This window comes from Delphinus delphis, chromosome 2 (assembly GCF_949987515.2).
Source record: "Delphinus delphis chromosome 2, mDelDel1.2, whole genome shotgun sequence".
Lineage (NCBI taxonomy): Eukaryota > Metazoa > Chordata > Mammalia > Artiodactyla > Delphinidae > Delphinus > Delphinus delphis.
This window is the reverse complement of record NC_082684.1, coordinates 168239021-168259687: the sequence shown is the minus strand read 5'-3', so window position 1 is coordinate 168259687 and position 20667 is coordinate 168239021. Positions and strand designations below refer to the sequence as shown.

General features: G+C 39.4%; 1 protein-coding gene across 1 annotated transcript in view; it reads right to left on the bottom strand.

Moving 5' to 3' along the window:
• MYO3A (myosin IIIA) overlaps nt 1-20667 on the bottom strand; it is a 170355-nt gene that overhangs the window by 36763 nt on the left and 112925 nt on the right. The window contains exons 20-25 of the mRNA XM_060003164.1: nt 19601-19689; nt 17449-17578; nt 11983-12062; nt 11460-11537; nt 8721-8926; nt 2674-2785 (exon numbers count right to left, since the gene is read on the bottom strand). Of these exons, the coding sequence (XP_059859147.1) occupies nt 2674-2785; nt 8721-8926; nt 11460-11537; nt 11983-12062; nt 17449-17578; nt 19601-19689 (695 nt within the window). The remainder of the gene's footprint in view (nt 1-2673; nt 2786-8720; nt 8927-11459; nt 11538-11982; nt 12063-17448; nt 17579-19600; nt 19690-20667) is intronic.

Genomic DNA, 20667 nt, shown 5'->3' with positions numbered 1-20667 from the left:
TCGATTTTGGAAATCACTATCTTTTGCTTCTTTGGCTTGGATGTTGCTATCACATTATAGATTTTTATGATTGAAGAAAACCCCTCTTTGAGAAGGAATATAGTTTAACAATCATACTGTTTATTTGCAACAGGTACCTAGGTTTTGTTGGATAGGCCAATATGAGTGGAGGATACCAAGCTCTTTTATTAAAGTTTTAGCATCAGATACTCTGGACAAAGCTAATTTTTTATGCTTTTTGAAAGAAGAGATAATTAAACTTCCCAAACTTAAAAATCTTACAAATCTATTTGTAAGAGAGAGGACAATTATAGTTAGAGGAGTTCATTCACCAAATGTTTACTGAGACCTATTCTATGTACTTATCTGCTGGAACACAAAGGTGAACAAACCAGGGGCACTGCCCTGAAGGGGCTCACAGTGTTGTCACTGGAGAGAGTAAGGCAGAGAGAGGGTCCCATGCAGAATGAACAACTTTCTCACCGGACCCAGCAGCCACTGTGAAGATAGGAGGGCTGGTTTTTGATGATTCTAAAATCAAAATGAATAGGAGCAACAGGGGAGCCTGAAGGCTCGGAGCTGTTCTCAACTAAGAGTTTTCAACCACTCCCAGGAAATAGGAAGGTATGTTTTTTTTCTTTTAATGGCTAAATTTACTAATGAAAGTCACCTCAAAGAGAGTTTATTGAATCCACTAAGAAGTCACTTGAATTCAAATTTGAGAGCTGAGTCATGAGACCTGGTAACCCTGACTGTAGAATTCTCTCAGCACTTAGAAGCCTGGCACCAAGGGCCAACAGTTTAGCATTACAGGTTTTGATTGAATTTAGTTTTAATTTCTACAGGACTCTAGATGCTAATATATTTAGTCTGTTCTACTGCCGACAATTCATTTAAAATTCAATCTATCTAAAAAGGTCATCATTTTTTTTTGCACAGCCTTAGGAATGTTCTTATATTGAATACTTTTATCCATCTTAATGAACTGGAAAAGGTGAAGTGGAAAAATACAAATGCTGCTTAAATATCATGCAAAACTGGAACTGCAAAGGGCCTTTTTACAAGTTAAAACTCCATTTGAAGTTAGGCATGTGTTTCAGACCATAAATCATGAGATGTCAGCCTGACAAAATGCACTCTTGTGAGAATCTGAAAGAAAATGGTGTGAATAGAAAACATATCTTTGTAATGCTCAGGAATTCCCCTTACTAAATACTAAAGTAAATACGGATTACTGAATATGTGGGACACTCCGTATAAGATAAACACTTTGAAAATTTCCTTAAATTGTTACAGGCCTAACTTTTCTTTTTTTAAACTAATTTTTATTGGAGTAGAGTTGATTTACAATGTTGTGTTAGTTTCTGCTATACAGCAAAGTGAATCAGTTATAAGAAAGACAAATATCATATGACATTGTTTATATGTGGAATCTAAAAAAAATGGTACAAATGAACTTATTTACAAAACAGAAATAGAGTCACAGATGTGGAAAACAAACTTATCGTTACCGAGGGGGAAATCGGTGGCGGCGGGGTGGGGGGATAAATTGGGAGATTGGAACTGACAGATACACACTACTGTATATAAAAGAGGTAACTAACAGGCCTAACTGTTCATCTGAACATATGAACATTCTGTCCCACACTTCCCACAGCTAATATAGATTTCTTGGCAAGTGTGGCATGTCAGTCTACGTCTATGGAAGAGCTGAAAGCAGTTACTCTTGAGTGGTCAATCTGAGTACTTCTTTGCCTTAGCTTGATTTTCTTCTCCATCCTCCCCCAGTGATACCTTTAGTGCACTCCCAGGACCTGGTCCTGTTTATCTCCTTATCCCCATCTTGTTTGTAATGCTCTGAGGATATCTGAGAAGTAAATGCGTCCTTTCTCCAAGAAGCCACCTATCTTACTTCCATATTCAAAACAGGTTATGATTTTGTACTTCATTCTTTAAGGCAGGGGTCCCCGACTCCCAGGAGGAACCGGGCCGCACAGCAGGAGGGGAGCGGCAGGCAAGCGAGCAGAGCTTCCTCTGGGGCTCCCCACCGCTCCCGTTACCGCCTGAGCCATCCTCCCCCCGCCCCCCATCCGCGGAAAAACTGTCTTCCGCGAAACCAGTCCCTGGTGCCAAAAACGCTGGGGACCGCTGCTTTAAGGGATTAAATAAGCTAAGATCTCACAGGCTCTCAGATCTGATACATAAACACACCAATATCCAAACACCTATAGTGTGCGTCTAGTAATAACATTTCACTCCAGATAAATTTCAAGTTTACAACAAAAGCAGATTTGAGAATTAGGAAAATAAAGAAAAACAGAATCCTATTGAAATCATTATGATTCTCGACAGCTTTTTGACTATATTTGGTGCTGATAAAACAGAGAAAATATAAAAGTCTGTTTTCTAGAGTCATCCCTTCCATCTTTTTTTGGATAGCTCTTCAAGATATATTTTTCTTGAATTTCTTAAAAGAAACCTTTACGAGAGCAAAGTGTTTAATTTTGCTGAAGAAGGAAACCGCTATGACTTTATCAATTTTCTTCCCCTATTTCAAGCTAAAGATTCTATAACATGAAAAGCCATGATATTTTCAATCACTGTAAAATGTAATTCTCAGTACATCCGCCATAAGTATGAATTTTTTTCTTGAAAATTATATGAAAACATTACTTTTGTTTTTCCAAGAGCCCAGTTATCAAGACCAGCTTTTTCCAAAATGGTGGCACAGGTGTCAGGGCTCAGTGGAGGTTCTTCACACCACTTGTAACAGAGAACGTGGTACCTTTGAATGGGAGAGAGGGCTGGTTAGTATTTCATAAAAGTTTAACGTCTCAGGAGCCTGGTGGGCTTCTTAGAACAACTCTGCAGTAAATTGAATTCCAGACTGACTACTTGTGTAATTTGAGCATTGCTTTTTCACTTCAGTGATGCTTTTCAACACAACACTAAAACCCCGTACAAAACTCTGTCGTTCAAAAAAAAATTAACTGGATATTTTTTAGAAAGCAACCTTTCTCTGGTCACTAAAAGCAGAAGGACCGCAGTGGCAGAAGCAGAGGGAAAGATTTCATTCATTTTTTTCATCTTCACAAAAACACTGGGAGCTGATCTTCAAATTGGATGAAGGAGTTTAATTCTACACGAACTTCCCGCATTACAGCAACAATTGAGGGGAGGAAGTGAGTAAGGGCTTAATGCAGGAGGGAAATGAGAGAGGAGGAGATACTGCCCATCAGCCTGTGTTCTAGATGTCATCTCTTCCTGCCCCTCCTCCTCTTTTCTTCTGTGTATTTTCAATCCCCTTTCTCTCTCCAGCCTCCTCACACTTAGCGCAAAGCAATCCCCCTGAGTGCCTCTCCTCTGAAATGCTTCCATATCCCCCACTAGCTTTGTGGACAAACAGAAGGATGGTTTAGGATAACTGTCTCCAGTTCCCTACTTCCCATCACTCCTCCGCTCCTGGGATCTTATTTAATCGCATATGATCTTTTAGTGATGAAGCCTTAGCCGGTTGTTTTCCATCCTAACCCTAAGTGTTCCTTCTGTAGTTCTCCGTCTTGAGAGAGTGTCCCTGAGATTCCCAGCCCACCCTGCCCCTCCCCCGTTTCTCCTCCTCCTTTTCAGTCTTCTCGACATGCCTCCTCGACTTGCTGCTTCAATGCTAGGGCTCTACAGTGCTCTGTTTCTTTCTAAGCTCTCTCACGCGTCACGTCTACATGCACGGCTCTGACTCTTCCCTGTATGTGATGATCGCTCTACATACATCCTCAGCCCTATTTCCATAAACTGGGAACACATTACTTCTGACTGCCTACCCTACACCCCACCTGCTTATCCCACAGACACTCCGGACTCAGCAACATGCCTCACCTTTTCCTTCTTATCTCTGTGAATGATGTCACCCCTTCTTAAAGTACTAAAGCTAGAAATCTGCGTGTCATCCTAGATTCTTTCCTACTCTTCACTCGGTGTATCCGACAAGCTTAGAAGCCTCTCTGAAATCCCTTTTTCTCTAGTCCTACTGCCCTTACCTTAAACCACCTCCCGACTGGCTATGTGCGTCTTCACGCCCTCCTCCCCGCTTCCTAGCCGATGTCCACAGCTCTGTCTGAATTATCTTAATAAAATGAAAATCTGATCAAGTCCTTTCCTGACTTGAAAGTGTCCGAGAATTTCCCACGTTCTAAGCTGGGACGGCAAAAGCAGGTGCTTTCAAAGGCTGGGCAGGCCACGTGAATATGTGAGCCGGGAAGTGTGACAATGTAGGGAATGCAGAGGTCACACCTGCTGAAAGGCCGTCTTTAAAACTGGCTGCCACGCATCATGACGAGTCTGCATGCCCCCTCCTGCTCTGTATCCCTGCCCGCCTTGCTAGCCTCACCCTTGGCCATCTTCCACGGACATCTTGGGCTCCAGTCATGAAAGCTATTCACAGTTATGCCAAAGGGCCACATCTGCTCGTGGCTCGATGCTTCTGGGTGTGTCATCCTCTGTGCCTGTATGTCCTTCCATCCTCACTCCTTGCTCCCTCAAAAAAGACCTACTCTTCCAACATTCCAGAAACGCTCTTTAACAAATCTTCAGTGAACAGACCACTGGACTAACATTCTATTTCCCTGTGTAAGACACACCGGCTGATGTCCACTGCACACTTGGGGTGCGTGGGCTGCAGCTCTGCCTAGTGTGCCTGGGCGCTTCTGCTCCTCCCAGGGGAGCCGTGTTTGCTGCCAAACCTGTTCATTCACTTGGTGAGGAGTTATTCAAATAAATATCAGATAAACTGATGAAACGTGAGTGAGGAAAGCCAGAGGGCTCTTTCTCGAAAAATGCATCAAAGGCTTTGGTAAGACCTTCTAAAGAAGTACTTATTCTAAAAAACTATGGAATTAAACATGGATGAAGCCATTACAGAAGTTGGAGCAGAATCATAAGAATCAAGGAATATTTAGCCCTGTGATTGTTTCAGGAGTTATCTTTAACTTCTTGCTTCCCCTCAAGAAATATGAATGGAAATCATACCTAAGGGATTATGAACAGTTTATGTAAGAAAGAGTCAATAAACTCTGATTAGTGGACATTATTCAAAGAAAAAAATAAGCCTATATCAAAAGATTGAAAAATGAATACATGTTGATGTTCTAATATATATATTACTTTTATGATTATCTGCTTTCTCTGAATTTCTACTATAATCTAAGAAGTCTCCCCCTTCTCTCCTCACTCCCCCCAGCTCTACTTCATGCTCCCAGACCTGCACACTTTTAGTAAAAATATCCACTCTCTTTCATTCGTGTAACATATACTTATTGAACACCCAGCATGTGCCAGGCACCCTCCTAAGTGCTGGGGACGCTGCAGTGAACACGGCAGACCAACACCCTGGCCTCCTGGAGTTTATGTTACATCGTATGATAATGTAGATAATCAGATCCCTGTTCCCACAACTAGTCTGGACTGTGAGTTTCTTAACGTCAGAGGTTCTTTTATGAATCTTTGGGTTAAGATCTGAGTTAATCTTTTGTTCAAGGACTGGAACATAGTGGGTCTGCAATTAAATGCTTGTTGAGTGACTCATGGACTGTCTCTGGGACTTGCTGTGGAAATAAACACCTAGGCACACCAGATGAGCTTATGGAGGAAAGCCCCAGACCTGTGCTTTGTTGTGCCTCGTTTTAAATCCAACATACTGACTCCGCTTTGCTTTTTATGGGTTCGCTTCATGGTGTACATTGTGGTATTTTCGACCACAGCACAGTAGGCTGTAAGTAATTCGGGGAGTTTGAGGCTGAGGCAAAAATAATAATGAAAATAATTATAGCTGCTATGTATTGTCGACATTTGGCTCTATCTACAAACTTCACATATATTTCTTCATTTACTGTTTATAACCACCTATAAAGTAGATATTGATACTATCATCATCATCCTTATTTGCAGATGGGAAGACTGAAGATTGAACGTTACTCAAGTAACGCTGAACAAAGTCGCACATTTAGTAAGTGGCAGAATTGGGATTCAAACCTGGGTTTTCTGATTCCAAAGCATGTGTACTTACCTCCTTCACTACACTACTTCCTTCGTTAAGTTCTGTTTGTTTTAGAGCTCTGAAAGCCAAACCATTGTGTATAGGTGCCTGGTGGGAAAATAGAGCCAACTTCAGTGGCTTCTTAGTATAAGGGTTCATTTGAAATAACTACAGTAAAAACCCAGTGTCTTGTGCAAAGTAAGTTCATGTTATGTGTCTTCCTTAAGGATTATTTCTTTGTCACAAAACAGAAGAGTTTATCTACAACAGAATGGACAAAGGGTCTGATGAATTTTGCATCTTACAAGGAGGGTTAGTCAAAGGCTAAGCCAGACAGAGGAGGGTTAGTTAGTCCTATTTACACCTCCACAGGGCCTTTGCAAATTGTCCTGCCTTCCTAAGAGTCTAGCCAATTCGGATGACAGTTTTCAAATTAGTGACAGAGAAAAGGCTTAGCCTTTTCTTTCTGGAGCTCCCTAGATTCAGAACAGTTATTCACATGTTCTCCATAAGCTTAGTTTTTTCCCCTCTTCATTTATCATGTAGTAATTTGCTATTCTATAATAGCGTGGGACTTGGAAGCATATTTAAAATTTTATTCTCACCTCTGACCTCCCAAATAAGTTACTTTCAAGTACAACATCATCAAGAAAATCAGCTCAGCTCGTCTACGGGCCAGATTGTAAAACCATAGATAGTTTTGAAACTCCTAGTTTAGTCTAGCATTTAAGGCTCTCTCTTCGTAACTTTACCTGATCGGTTTGCCCATCTGATCCCATCTTTATAATGTCTGTCACGTCAGTGACACATACTGCTCAGCCAGTCTAATCCAAGTCCCTCTAGTCTTTGGAACACCAACCTGTACGCCAAGAAAGCCCCTTCCTGTCTTCTCCATAAACTATGCCACCATCAGATCCCTGTTTAGCACTCTTTCTTGATATTCTCTCTTATCAGCCTTCTTGGAGGTCAGCTTTCTCTTCCCTGAACTCTTACACTATGTACCATCCCTTTGGATCTTGGTATTTATTACCCTGCATTGTTCATTAACCTCTAAGTCTGCAGCTCTGAGAATCCTAACTGGACTGTTAACTCTTGAGGATCAAGCAAGCTTTAAAACTCAGTGTCTTCCACAGTACTTAGCACAGTGCCTTGTATAGTAAAAAAAGTCACTGAAATTTAAGGGTACTTATATTAAGAATATATTAACATTACCTATATTGATAGTTAAGCAAGTTAAAGATGAACTCTTCTCCTAAAAAATGAAAAGTATAATAATAAGGTCAAATTTTAATTTGAAATTTGAAACTCAAGAACGTTTGGGTTACCTGCTTTCAGGTACAGAATGGAGAATTTACCTACTGGCCAATAAGAAATTCCAGTATTTTTTATTTCTTAAGTTTTGAATATAAAATTGTGTCTGCTCTGTGAGAAGTAAAGTCAATGATTAAATGTTGGCTGTACTTCTGAACTCTAAACCTTGAAGTTTTTAAGTCTGTCTTAACCTACTATAGAAGAGTTGCCAATATGAAAGTCACTATATTTATGTAATTTTGCTCTCTGTCATGAAAATGTGGGAGGGTTTTCTCTCTATCAAGGCAGTTCAAATGAACACCTTTCTTTCCTTTCCTAGGTTTCTAAAGAAAAAAACTCAAAAATTACCATGAATTGCTGAAAATACGCAAAAAGAATTAGAATTCTCATTTCATTTAGAAAGGGTCTTGGTTACCCCAAGTAAAAGATTGCACAGTTCATTGTGCAATCACAAAACTTTGTTTTATTCTTAATATTACTTTGTACACTCTTTAAAAAAGGCAGAGAATGTTACCTATGGAGACTTCCTCAAATGCTAGGCTTTACCTGAAAATTGTAATAGACTTCACTTTTGAAAATTGAAACTTCAAGTTTAATGGCTGAATCATCGAATTGATAAGTATCAGAAACATGGGCATTTCAAACATTAAATATATAAGATATTGAGCCTCTATAGCACCACTAGTGTGTTACCTGATCATATACATTTAATACATAACTTAATTCATTTTACATTAATCTCGAACATTGAGAAGGACTCCTAAAACCTAATTGCTTCTGTATGTCTTCTAAATCCCCTTTAGAGACTATCTCACTCGATCCTCGTAACAACTCTATCAGGCAGTCATGAGGAAAATGAGGTTTCCTGGAGGCCAGGGTTTGTCAGCCTTGACACTGTTAATATCTTAGGCTGGATAATTCATTGTTGGGGGCGGGGAGGTTGTCCTGTGCATTTTAGGATGTTTAGCAGCATCTCTGGTCTCCACACACTAGATGCCGTCAGCACCCTGCCCTCCCACCAGTTGTGACAACTGAAAATGTCTCCACACATTAACATGTTTTTTGAGGGTCAAAGTCTCCCCTCATTGGCGATCACTGGTACCGGCCCATGGTCACCCAGCAAGTGGCAGAGCTAAGATGAGAACCGGCTCCCCAGAACAGAATCTCAGGCCCCTCTGTCATCCTGTCTCTGACCTGGGTCTCTCAGCTGACAACAGAAATTTCCAGCCGCAGTTAAGAGTTACCTGCTCTTTCGACACACAATCATTTTCATGAACAAAATGCCTCCTTTCTAGAACCCCTGCGTGATTCTCTTTCTGTTTCCTATCATTCTTCTCAAGAATTTTTACTGTACATGGAAACTAAAAAGAAGTCCACATACCGCTTTATAAAGTTGGCAAAAAGTATCCGATGTGAGTATCCCTGCCTTCGAATTCTCGCTGTTTCCAGAATGCCTGTGTAGCGAAGCTGGAGCAGGACTTTCTCTTTGTCGTATTTTCTTGCCTGACGTTCATTGTTTGGTTTGATGCAGCGGACAAAGTGAGGTTGGCCGACCACCATTTTAGATAACAAATCCATCAGAGAATACTATAATATGCAACAAAAATAAAATTCCCAGCGTAGCATTCAGAAACTTATGAGCTCGCAGGTCTTTCTTTTAATTATAAGAATAAAATCTGAAAACTGAGAGTTACACAGTAATTCACAATGAGGGATATATGTGTTAATAAATATTTTCTTGATAGTATATTTTTTAAAAATACATATTTACTCATAAAAATGTAGAGGCAATAACTAGGAACTTAGCTATTAAAAGGTTGCCTGTGAATTCTTTTTTTTTTTTTTTTCGGTATGCGGGCCTCTCACTGTTGTGGCCTCTCCCATCGCTGAGCACAGGCTCAGTGGCCATGGCTCACGGGCCCAGCCGCTCCGCGGCATGCGGGATCTTCCCAGACCGGGGCACGAACCCGCGTCCCCTGCATCGGCAGGCGGGCTCTCAACCACTGCACCACCAGGGAAGCCCTTGCCTGTGAATTCTTAAGGCAACTTTAATTAATAGACGAAATTATTTTTGATATAGCTTGTTTGGAAGTAATTATATCCTCTCAGGGAAACTGGCCAAATTACAATATTTAGCACACAATCTGGTTTCCTCCTTATACGATTAATTTCCTTGTCTAGTTCTTTTTTTGTAGAAAGTATGAAAGTAAACACTTTAATCCCTCTGAGTATCATCTCCTAGTTTAAAATAAGGACTGAGAAGTTAATGCATTTTACTATGTAAGACACAGTTATAAAAATAAGCAAATCCACTTAAGTATTCTAATCTGCTCTAGTTTGATAATTTTCTGATTTTAGAAATATTTTAACCACATAGATATGAAAACCGTCTTCTGCAGCAATACCGTATTAAAACAGCAGCCAATTGCTGGACAACCAAGTATAACACAGTAGGATAATCATGGTTCAACTAAAATGAAATCCCAACCAACCAGTATGTCAAAGACCGGGATTACGATTGTTGGCAAGGTAACGAGTGTAGGAACATAGACAGCTGTTGATGGCTGAATCTCCTTTACTGATGGAAATATAAAGCCTGGGTTACAAAGCCAGTGCAAACCAAATCCTGGAATTGGGCAACTGACAAAGCAGTGGGTTTGCACAGCTTCCTCTTGGGCACCGACACTCAGCTGTGAGCTTCTTCAAACAGCTGGGGTCTGCCACTTTGGGGCCCTGTTCATAACATTTATCTGTGAGTCATCATTGCAAACATCTGCCAGACACTAGAGATAGAAAGGTGATAGACGTGTCTGTTGGCATGCTGAGCAAGAGCTCCCTGCAATTTAGGCACTGGTGCTCCTTAGGGACCAAGGCAGAGTATTACATCATGTTCATCCTCCTCTGCAGAGTGAAACATAACTTAAAATATGGTACATACTATACGGAATTGCCTTCTATCCCTTTTCACTGCAGCCCGAGGTGTAAAACGACTTTATGAATGCATGGCTGGAACATACACACACTGTTTGATGTCAACAACAGTGGTATGATAATGGTCTTGGATGACTCACTTAAAGACGAAAATAATCTGGCTGTAAATACTTTCAGTCCTTCAGCTGTGCTGCAGCCTGCTGTAAGGTGGATGTACCAGCAGCAAACGAGATATTAAGCATATAAATGCACTACGTGCTACTCAAAGATGTTAAGCACACACTGTCTGCTACGAGCTTAGGACTTGAGAAATATTTAATAAAGCTACCCAGTTATTTTTAAAAGTATTTCATGACTCTGTTAGGGAACTGGATTTATTCACTGAACATGTAGTAAATTTAACCCCATTTCCTCCCCTTCTCCCACATTACATGATATTAATAAATTTCTAAATTTTAGGTGGTATTTTATTCATTTTCATTGGCTGGTTAGTATGATTTTATCAGAGAGATAAACAAGAACTGGAACCAATAATGAAGGCAGGGTCATCTAGAGTTTGTTCTCCAGGGCACAGAGAGAATGAAGTGCTTCTTTTCTTTCCTATGTCTCTCCTATCTTGTCCAAGGAAGAAAGGTCACCTTGGTCCTATGCTAAGGACACAGTGACTCACTTCCTTGGCATGTTACTGGTATTTCCCTGGTGTCCCTTCTCTTTGTCCCGTGCCTACACCAGTTCTGTTTTTCTTTCGAGGTGTTCAGCTCGTCTAGGCACAGGGAGACGTGGAGTGGAGGTGGATGCTCAACCTTGTCCCATCTGTCCACCTTAAGATCATTCAGGGGTGGGAAGGAGGGCTGATGGTTTTCATACCACTGAATTTCAAACCCTTTTAGGCTTTATTCTAGTGAAAATGTATTTGGTTCTATGGACAAATTGTAACCAAGCTACAGACCGCCATTAAGATTGACCTAGTGTACAATAATTTCATCAATAAAATACCAAAGTAAACCAACCCATAGGTTTTTGAGAATGCACTGTAACATATCGTGTATCTAACAGAGAGTAAATGAAATACAACACAAATTCTCTTTTGCTAATAGCACTCTGATATTTGTTACTTACTTTTAATCTGTAACTCCCATTTAGAATAAATAACATGCCTAAGCACACACAACATAATTTAATATCTTACTCTAAAATACGAAGCAACTGTTTGTGTTTTCATGTTGGTTGTCTCTCTGGCGTGACGGGCGGCTTCTCCAGTTTCACCCTAAGACCCAGAAAGACAGCGATAGTTCAGCACCTATTGTAATGTATGCTCTACAGGGAGCACGTGGAATTTTCCTTAGTCTATGCCTTCACACACATAAAATAACAAAATGTTGAATTTTAATTTTAAGGTAATTGTTTTGCCAGTCTCATTGGGATTTTAATCAGTTTTGCCTGGAATGTATCTCTGACCTTAGCTAATACATTTTTAGTTGGTCTTAGAGTAACATTAAAACTAGCTATAAATGAAGAGTTAGGAATATATCAGAAATGCATGATTATCTTAGTAACTAGCGGTAATATGAACATAAGTATCTGTTTAAGTAGAAAAGAAAGATCAAAGGGAGAAAACGAAGGGAAAGGCTGTTTACTCTTATCATACAAATACTTCCATTGTAAAGGTTAGATTCTTAGACTCAACTGCCATGAAGAATACATTTCCTTACCTTTGTCACGTTGATTGATTTTTCTGAAGTCCTCATTTGATAGTTCATTATGTTTTTAGTTTTAGAATATGGCAGATTACCTATGGGAATGTAGATAAAATTAATACACCTTTTAGAATCCTTAATGGTAGAAGATTTCCTCCATTTACTTCAATGTTAAAATGAGCATTGCTGGCCCTGCAATATTCATACTCACGTGCTTGGTTAACTAATTGAGACACTTAGAAATAAAATAATATTACTTGAAAATGTATAACAAATTTTAAATTCAGAAAAACACTCCAGCTTAGGGAATAGAAAAAGGAGAGGTAAGTGTTGGATTTCCGTTTAATTGCTACAAGATATGGGGTGATTAGGATAAAGGGAGTGATTTGCTTCTTTGTGTGTGTGTGCTAAATAGCATCTGAGACTTTCTTTAATGCAAATGTAAGCTTTACAATGGGCCTTAAAAACCATATGGATCATTAATTCACATGAAGTGGTTATAAGCAAATCAAGTGTGGTTGAGGGCAAAGGACGTTTTCAACCTAACATTCAGAAATATATGCCTGGTGCTAGGGCTCTATAATTGTACACAACCCAAGGCTGTGGAAAATCACAGTGTAGTGAGAAAGATTACGTCCTCTGAAGCCAGGAAGACCTGGGTTTGCACACCAGCCGCAGTGTTTAAATTGTGGATCACCTACTTAGTCTCTGAGTCACAGTGCGAGTCCATAAAATGTGGATAATTACGCCTACCTCACAGGATTCTGATGACAGGTGACGGTGTGTCTAGCCCGTGGTGCCTGGAAATGTCAGTTCTCTTTCACTCGTTGCCCACCTCCCACCAAGCACAGTACACCAACTAACCCACGAGCCAAGAGTTTATCATCCTAGTAGGAATGTTCCAAGTATCTCCAGAATTCCGTATCACTTCAGGAAGATTGTTTCTCTTTCATCCTTGCAGGCAATGAGGCTACATATTTTGGCAAATTCCTCACATTTTTTTTGTGGCTGCAGAAGGCTGGCTCAGAGATGAGGGTGCAGGAAGGAGCCCTGCCTGGGGTGCGGCTGGCAGCGCCCTGTTCTGCTCTCATCCCCTTTCCCTCATCACCCCAGGAAAAGTGCTGGGGAGGGGGGGTGACTTTTGTGCGGGGCTGAAACTGCATTCGGCACGGTTCCCTCTTGAAATATGACTCTTGCTGAACAGAGCTGAGTGGACAGAGACAGTAACTGATGACCGTCAGAGGGGCAGCTTCAGGAAGTATGCCTACTGTTCTTTTTCTTTCTTTCTTTCTTTCTTTTTTTTAGGATTATCAGGGAAAGTTTTAAAAAAATAATTTAATTGGGAGAAAAAGTGATCATAGACTTGGAGATTTCTTGGAAGCCTGATGAACATACAAAGTGCTAGGAGCACATGAATTAGGACAGACCCTTTGCTTAATAGACATCATTACTTAATATTAAGCAAACATAAAGTAACATTTTAAGTCTATCTGAAAATCAAACAACTAGAGGGAATTTAAAGATTACTAATTTCCCTTTAACAAAATTTACACACTAACCATAAAATTATTTAACAACAAGATAAAGCGAGAGCCTTTCAAAAACTCATTTATGCATACCAGCAAGAACTAAAATTAGCGTAGATCTTAATTTCAGAGAAATGTATCCTCTTTGCATCTATAGTTGACCTGATGAACGAACCTGTGATAAAACAAACTAGAGATTTGAGCTGCCAGCAATTCTGATGTATTTCCCCCTAATGCTGGCCGAACTATATTTCATATTTGCATGCCAAGGGCCATGGTTATTTTAGAATCTTGCAGAAGCATAATGTAGAAACAACGAACCTGAGCTTTCAAGCCTAATTCTAAGACTTCTCAGCGGGGTAATGTTGAGAAAGCAGCTCAACGTTCCCCAGTCTCAGTGTGTCATCTGTAAAAGCAGTTCCTCCTCAGAGTGTTGTTTTTAATTTATTTATTTTTGGCTGCGTTGGGTCTTTGTTGCTGCACGCGGGCTTTCTCTAGTTACGGTGAGCGGGCGCTACTCTTCGTTGCGGTGTGTGGGCTTCTCATTGCGGTGGCTTCTCTTGTTGCGGAGCACAAGCTCTAGGCGTGTGGGCTTCAGTAGTTGTGGCACGCGGGCTCAGTAGCTGTGTTGCACGGGCTTAGTTGCTCCGCAGCATGTGGGATCTTCCCGGACTAGGGCTCGAACCCGTGTCCCCTGCACTGGCAGGCGGATTCTTAACCACTGTGCCACGAGGGAATCCCGAGTGTTGTTTTTAGAAGTAAATGAAAGTACTTAGTACAGTGACTAGCACATTGCAATTTCTAAATAAAGTTATCTATTGTCATTGTTATTATTATTATATGTGTACACATCTAGCTGAATGTAAACCCCAAACACCTTTGATAGCTTTGAGGTTGAGTTACTGAAACACCTTTGACTATAGAGTTCTGCTCTCCTCCCTGGCCAACTAGACACTGTTCTGCTGAAAGTCAGGAGACATGGCATAGTATTGAGAACCTGGTTGCATATTTTATAAGGGTGAAAACATGAAATTAGATGCGTAGATGCTCTTGGCAGATACAAAAAGAGATGGCTATCTTTATGTGAATTCACTTTATTAAGAATATTTATAATATATATCATCTTTTAGAGTTAATATGAGACAAGGGAGAGCCGCATCAATCTGTTTGTGTTAAATGCTCCAAAGTTGGAGCTTTAATACAATTATATTGTTTCTAACATTCAAAGGCTTTCTTTTTTTAAAATTTTTATGGGAGTATAGTTGATTTACGGTAGACAATTGTTAAAGTCAAAACTGAAGACTTTTTTTATGAACAAGATAAAGTAACACAAACTGGATTACCTTCTCACCTAAAACAACTAAAAAGACATACGAAGTCTATGGAACAGTTTTTTTTTTCCAATTTTTTTACTGTGGTAAAATAGACATAACATAAAATTTAGCATCTGAACCTTTTTAAGTGTACAATTCAGTGGTATTAAATACATTCATAATGTTGTGCAACCATCACCACCATCAATCTTCATAACCCTTTTCATCTTGTAAAACTGAAATTCTATACCCGTTAAATACTAACTCCCCATGCCCCCCATCCCAGCTCTTGACAACCAACATTCTACTTTCTGTCTCTATGATTCTGACTACTCTCAGTACCTCATATAAGTGGAATCACGTAGTATTTGTTTAGGAGCAACAATTTTTGCATGAAGCAACAATTTTTGCATCAATATAGGACACTGATCCCTGAGAGAGAGGAAACAAATGAGGTGAGCCCTATGATTACTCCAGCTTTCTGTCCAGAGGGTTTATGTTGCAATGTAGGGAGAGGAACCCAATGAAGCCTGGAGAGAACAGATGTAACCAATAGGAAACAAACAGCAAGATAGTGTCAAGCCCAACCATATCGCTAATCACATTAAATGTAAATTGTTTGATCACCTCAATTAAAAGGCAGAGATTATCAGGTTGGATTTAAAAAAGCAAGGCCCAATTATATGCTGTCTACAAAAAACCCACTTTAAATATAAACTCAAAAATAAGTTGAAGTTAAAAGCATAAAAAGATACACCATTTAACTACTAATCATAAGAAAGTTGGAGTCTTCCTATTAATATCAGGCAAAGTAGATTTCAGAACAAAGAATATTACCAGACATAAAAGAGTTATTTAGTAATAATAAAGGGGACTACTCATCAAGAAGATATAACAATTCTAGATGTTATGCATCCAATAACAGACCTTAAAGTACATAAAGCAAAAACTGATAGAAATGAAAGAAAAAATAGATAAGTTGACAATTATAGTCAGATATTTCAAAACCACTTTCTCAGTAACTGAGAGAACCAGGAGAGAGAAAACTTGTAAGTATACAGAAGATCTGACCAATATTATCAACCAAGTTGACCTAATTGCCACTTATGGAATACTCCACCCACCAACAGCAGAATACACATTATTTTCAAGTGCAAATGAAACATAAAACAAGATAGAGCATATTCTGGGTCATAAAACATGTCTCAATAAATTTAAATGAATTAAATCATACAAAGTATGCTTTCTGAGCAATACAAAATTAAATTAGTAGTACATAACAAAAATATACCTGGAAATCCCAATATATTTAGAAATTAAATGTAATACTTATAAATAACCCCTATAAATGCCTATATTAGAAAAGAAGAAATTTTCTTAAATCAATGACTTAAGTTTTCATCTCGGAAATCAGAAGGCAAAATAAACCCTGAAAGAAACAGAAGAAAACAATAAAGACAAAAGCAAAAAAAAAAAAAAAAAAAAATCAACAAAATTAAAACTAAAAATTCAATAGACAAAATCAATGAAACTAAAAGTTGGTTCTTTGAGAATATCAATAAAATTGATAAATGTCTAGAAAATCTATCAAGAATAAAATGAGAGAGAACATACTTTATCAATATCAGGAATAAGAGAGCTGATATAACCTCAAGATCTACAGACATTCAAAGGATAACAGGGGTTATTATCAAATTTATGTCAATAAATTTGACAGCATAGATTAAATAGATATTATCAAATTTATGTCAATAAATTTGACAGCACAGATTAAATAGAAAATTTTCCTAAAAGATGCAACCTACTCTAAAGCTATTTCAGATTGACATATACAAACTGCTATATTTAAAACAGATAATCAACAAGAACCTACTGTATAGCACAGGGAACTCTGCTCAATATACTATAACAACCTAAATGGGAAAAGAACTAGAAAAAGAATAGATACATGTATAAGTATACCTGAATCACTCTGCTGTACACCTGAAACCAACACAACATTGTTAATCAACTATACTCCAATATAAAAAAAACTATATTTCAATAAACATTTTTAAAAAAGACTTTCTCAGGAATAAAAGTCAGTAAAACGTTCAGAAATCAATCCATGTAACTCACCATATTTATAGATATAAAGCAAAAACAAAGCAAAAACAAATGATAATTTCAATAGATGCAGAAAATTCATCTATGTACGTCAAGAACTCATCATATTTTACTGTCTAAATATATGCTCTTTAGTGTGTGTCAGTTATACCTCAACAAACCATAAAAAATGAAGTGCAGAGAACAATTCTGAACTCCAATAAAGAAAAAGACCAAACTACATTTTTTTTTCTACTTAAGAGCAAATGCAAGGATTATATGGTTGGTTGGAAAAAGGCACACAACTTTTTAATCGATTAGGCAGAACTCACTAAACCTGTAGACTCTCAAAGGCTCATCCAATGTTGCCCACTCCTGACACAGCAGGTAATTCTGAACTCTCTGAAGGCGACGGTACTCTTTTAGTGAGCAGCTAGGACACCACCGTATTTTCTGGTGAGTAATTCAAAACTTTTCTTTAATGGAAACCTAGCTTCTCTGTAAAAATAAAACCAACTCACGCACCAAAAAAATGGAAGGAAATTGCCTCGGCTTACCTGTTTTTGTTAGAGGGTGGCTGACTAGCTGTCGAATTACGCTGTTTTCTGACGACCTCAAAAGGAGCACAATATCAGTTGGAAGGGTGTCTCTGTTTTTAGCTAAGAACCCACTTGCGTTATAGATGACCTGTTGATAAAGCATGTTATCATCATTGTCACAGTCAGTGTCATCACCCTCATCCTCATCAGCAGCATCATTATCATCACCAATAGGTATTTACTGAGAGCTTTACTTAGCTCTAAGTGACAGGTACACGAGGATTTACAAAGGTAGTCCCTTACAACTTGGTTGGAAAAGTGAACCTCTCCAGGCTCACATTATATCTTTTCAGAGAAAAATCTGTGTCATAATGATTGTATTTGGGTTGAAATAATCAAAGAGGTTTGCTTCCTCCCATTTATTATATCATGTTGGCAATTTCGTGGGTCTCCCTTCTCTGTTTGGAGGGTTGGGGCCCCCAAGGTGTTCTCATTTCTGTGATAACTGGTTCACCTGCAGTGAAAAGGCTTTTTATAGATTGAGTCGCAGGAGTAGTGTGGTCTAAATACACTGTGGGTGTGTGTGTTTCTGGCACTTCTAAATAATTTTAAGATTTTTAAAGATCAATGCAACCCAAAGATTTTTGTAGGATGGTCCAATGTGGCTGTGGTTATGGACTGAATTGTGTCCCTCCAAAATTAATATGTTGAAAATCTAATCCCCAATGTGACTGTATTTTGGAAACAAGGTCTTTAAGGAGGTAATGAAGGTTAAATGAAGTTTACTGTAAGAGTGAGGCTCTAATCCCACAGGACTAGTGTTCTTATAAGAAGAGGAAGATACACCAGAGATCTCTTTCACCCCCTCATACGTACACAGAGAAAAGGCCATATGAAGGCACTGGGAGGAGGCAGCTATCTGCAAGCCAGGAAATAGACCTCACCAGCTGTGCTGGCACCTTGATCTTGGCCTTCTAGCCTCCAGAACTGTGAGGAAATAAATTTCCATTGTTTAAGACACTCAGCCTGTGGTATTTTTGTTATGGCAGCCCAAAAGACTAACACAGTTGTTAAAAATAACTGGATAGGGTTTCCCTAGTGGTGCAGTGGTTGAGAATCCTCCTGCCAATGCAGGGGACACGGGTTCGAGACCTGGTCCGGGAAGATCCCACATGCCGCAGAGCAACTAAGCCCATGCACCACAACTACCGAGCCCGCGTGCCACAACTACTGAAGCCCGTGTGCCTAGAGCCTGTGCTCCACAACAAGAGAAGCCACTGCAGTGAGAAGCCCACGCATCGCAACAAAGAGTAGTCGCCACTCGCCGCAACTAGAGAAAGCCCGCGCATGGCAACGAAGACCCAACGCAGCCAGCAATAAATAAATTAATCTTAAAAGAACTGGATAAAATGATCATAGGAAATTCTTAACGAATATTTTAAAGTAGGCTTATTTGGAAAATCACATGCTGAAAATCATGAGAAAGGTTATAACTGTGATATTTAAGGTAGATTTTGTTTTCAATGACTAAAGTCTGGACTACTGACTGACACAGAAGTTCTACTAGACTAGAACGCTCAGGGTTCTGTGGTATTTTATTTTGCTTGTATATGTCTATGAATTCCTTCTTGATTGGAATGTCTTCTTAGTCCTCCAATATTTATAACATCATTGTGAGGGAAAGACCTGTTATTCTCTACAGAAGGGAAAGAAACTGTCTCCTGGGTTTCTTTCCATATGTAGGATGGCATATCTGAGGTATGCTCTGGTGTAGGAAGTGTATCCACCAATGCATAAACACTGCTTCCTCTGACTGCATGACAGTCCATCAGTTAATTCTAATTAATCAGCTCAGGGATCTGGCCGTACCTCCAGCCTGGTACCTTCTCTTGTTGGGAAGGAGGAAAGACAAAGGCTGCCATGGACAGAGAAGCAACTCAAGTCTGAAGAAGGCAGTTTATACAAAAGGTTCTCAGCTATCATTAAAAGAAGAAAAAAATAGGTACCCATTGGCAGCCAACCACATGCCAAGCCACACCTCAGGATCAGAAAGATGTACTCTTTATATCATTACAGCCATCTATAAATATTTTGGGCCATAATTTTCGTGGCCTTATTATTCAATGAAAGACTGAAGAGAAACTCAGTTATAATGTTTCAGAGTTCTTACCTTTCCTGCATAATGGTGAATTCCAAAACTAACTTCCATTCTTTTAGGCCTCCAGAAGTACTGTGATTTCAGATTACCTTCAAATTTTTCTGTAGAAAAAAATTTAACTCCAATATCAAGCATGTAGGAGAGCCTCAAAAAATACCGATTGAGGGTTTCCCTGGTGGCGCAGTGGTTGAGAGTCCGCCTGCCGATGCAGGGGACACGGGTTCGTGCCCCAGTCCGGGAGGATCCCACATGCTGTGGAGCGGCTGGGCCCGTAAGCCATGGCCACTGAGCCTGCGCATCCGGAGCCTGTGCTCCGCAACGGGAGAGGCCACAACAGTGAGAGGTCCACGTACCGCAAAAAAAAAACCCAAAAAACCAACTGACAGAATCATCTCTTTCACCATAAAATGGAAAAGGTGCAGTGAATAAACACAGAAAATTTTATATAGTTATTACAAGCAGATTTGTAATATAATTATAAATGGTAAGGCAAAACTTGAGATCATGAATTTTACCATTCCAATATGATTTAGGCCAGCAGGTCTCAAACCTTAGCAAGCATCAGAATCACCTGGAGGGTTTGTTAAAATAGACTGCTGGGTCCCACCCCCAGAGTTTCTGACTCAACAGATCTGGAGTGGGATCCAAAAATTAACATTTCTAGCAAGTTCCCAGGGGATACTGATGTTCCTGGCCTGGGGACCCCATTTTAAGAACCACTGGTACAGAGGGAGGAAACTAAGTACCTGAGATTGTCCAGAGAGCTTTGAAACACAGCTGGATGTGAAGCCATGAGCCTAGAAATTTGGTATTTTGGTTCTCTTTTTTATAAGAAGCGCTATAGGTTGTTACTGATTACATGGGAAACACAATAGGATCATACAGGCATGTCTACAACAGTTTTACCAGCACAAGTTCTCTGTTATTTCATGTCCTAGAAGGTACATTTTAACATCAAAATCAAGGGACTAGTATGAAATGATTTCCCCACCACGTTGGGGTTATTTTCTTTTCCATCTAGTATCGTCCAACTAGAGGAGAGAATAGACAATCAGTGAGTCAGATAAATGACGAGAACA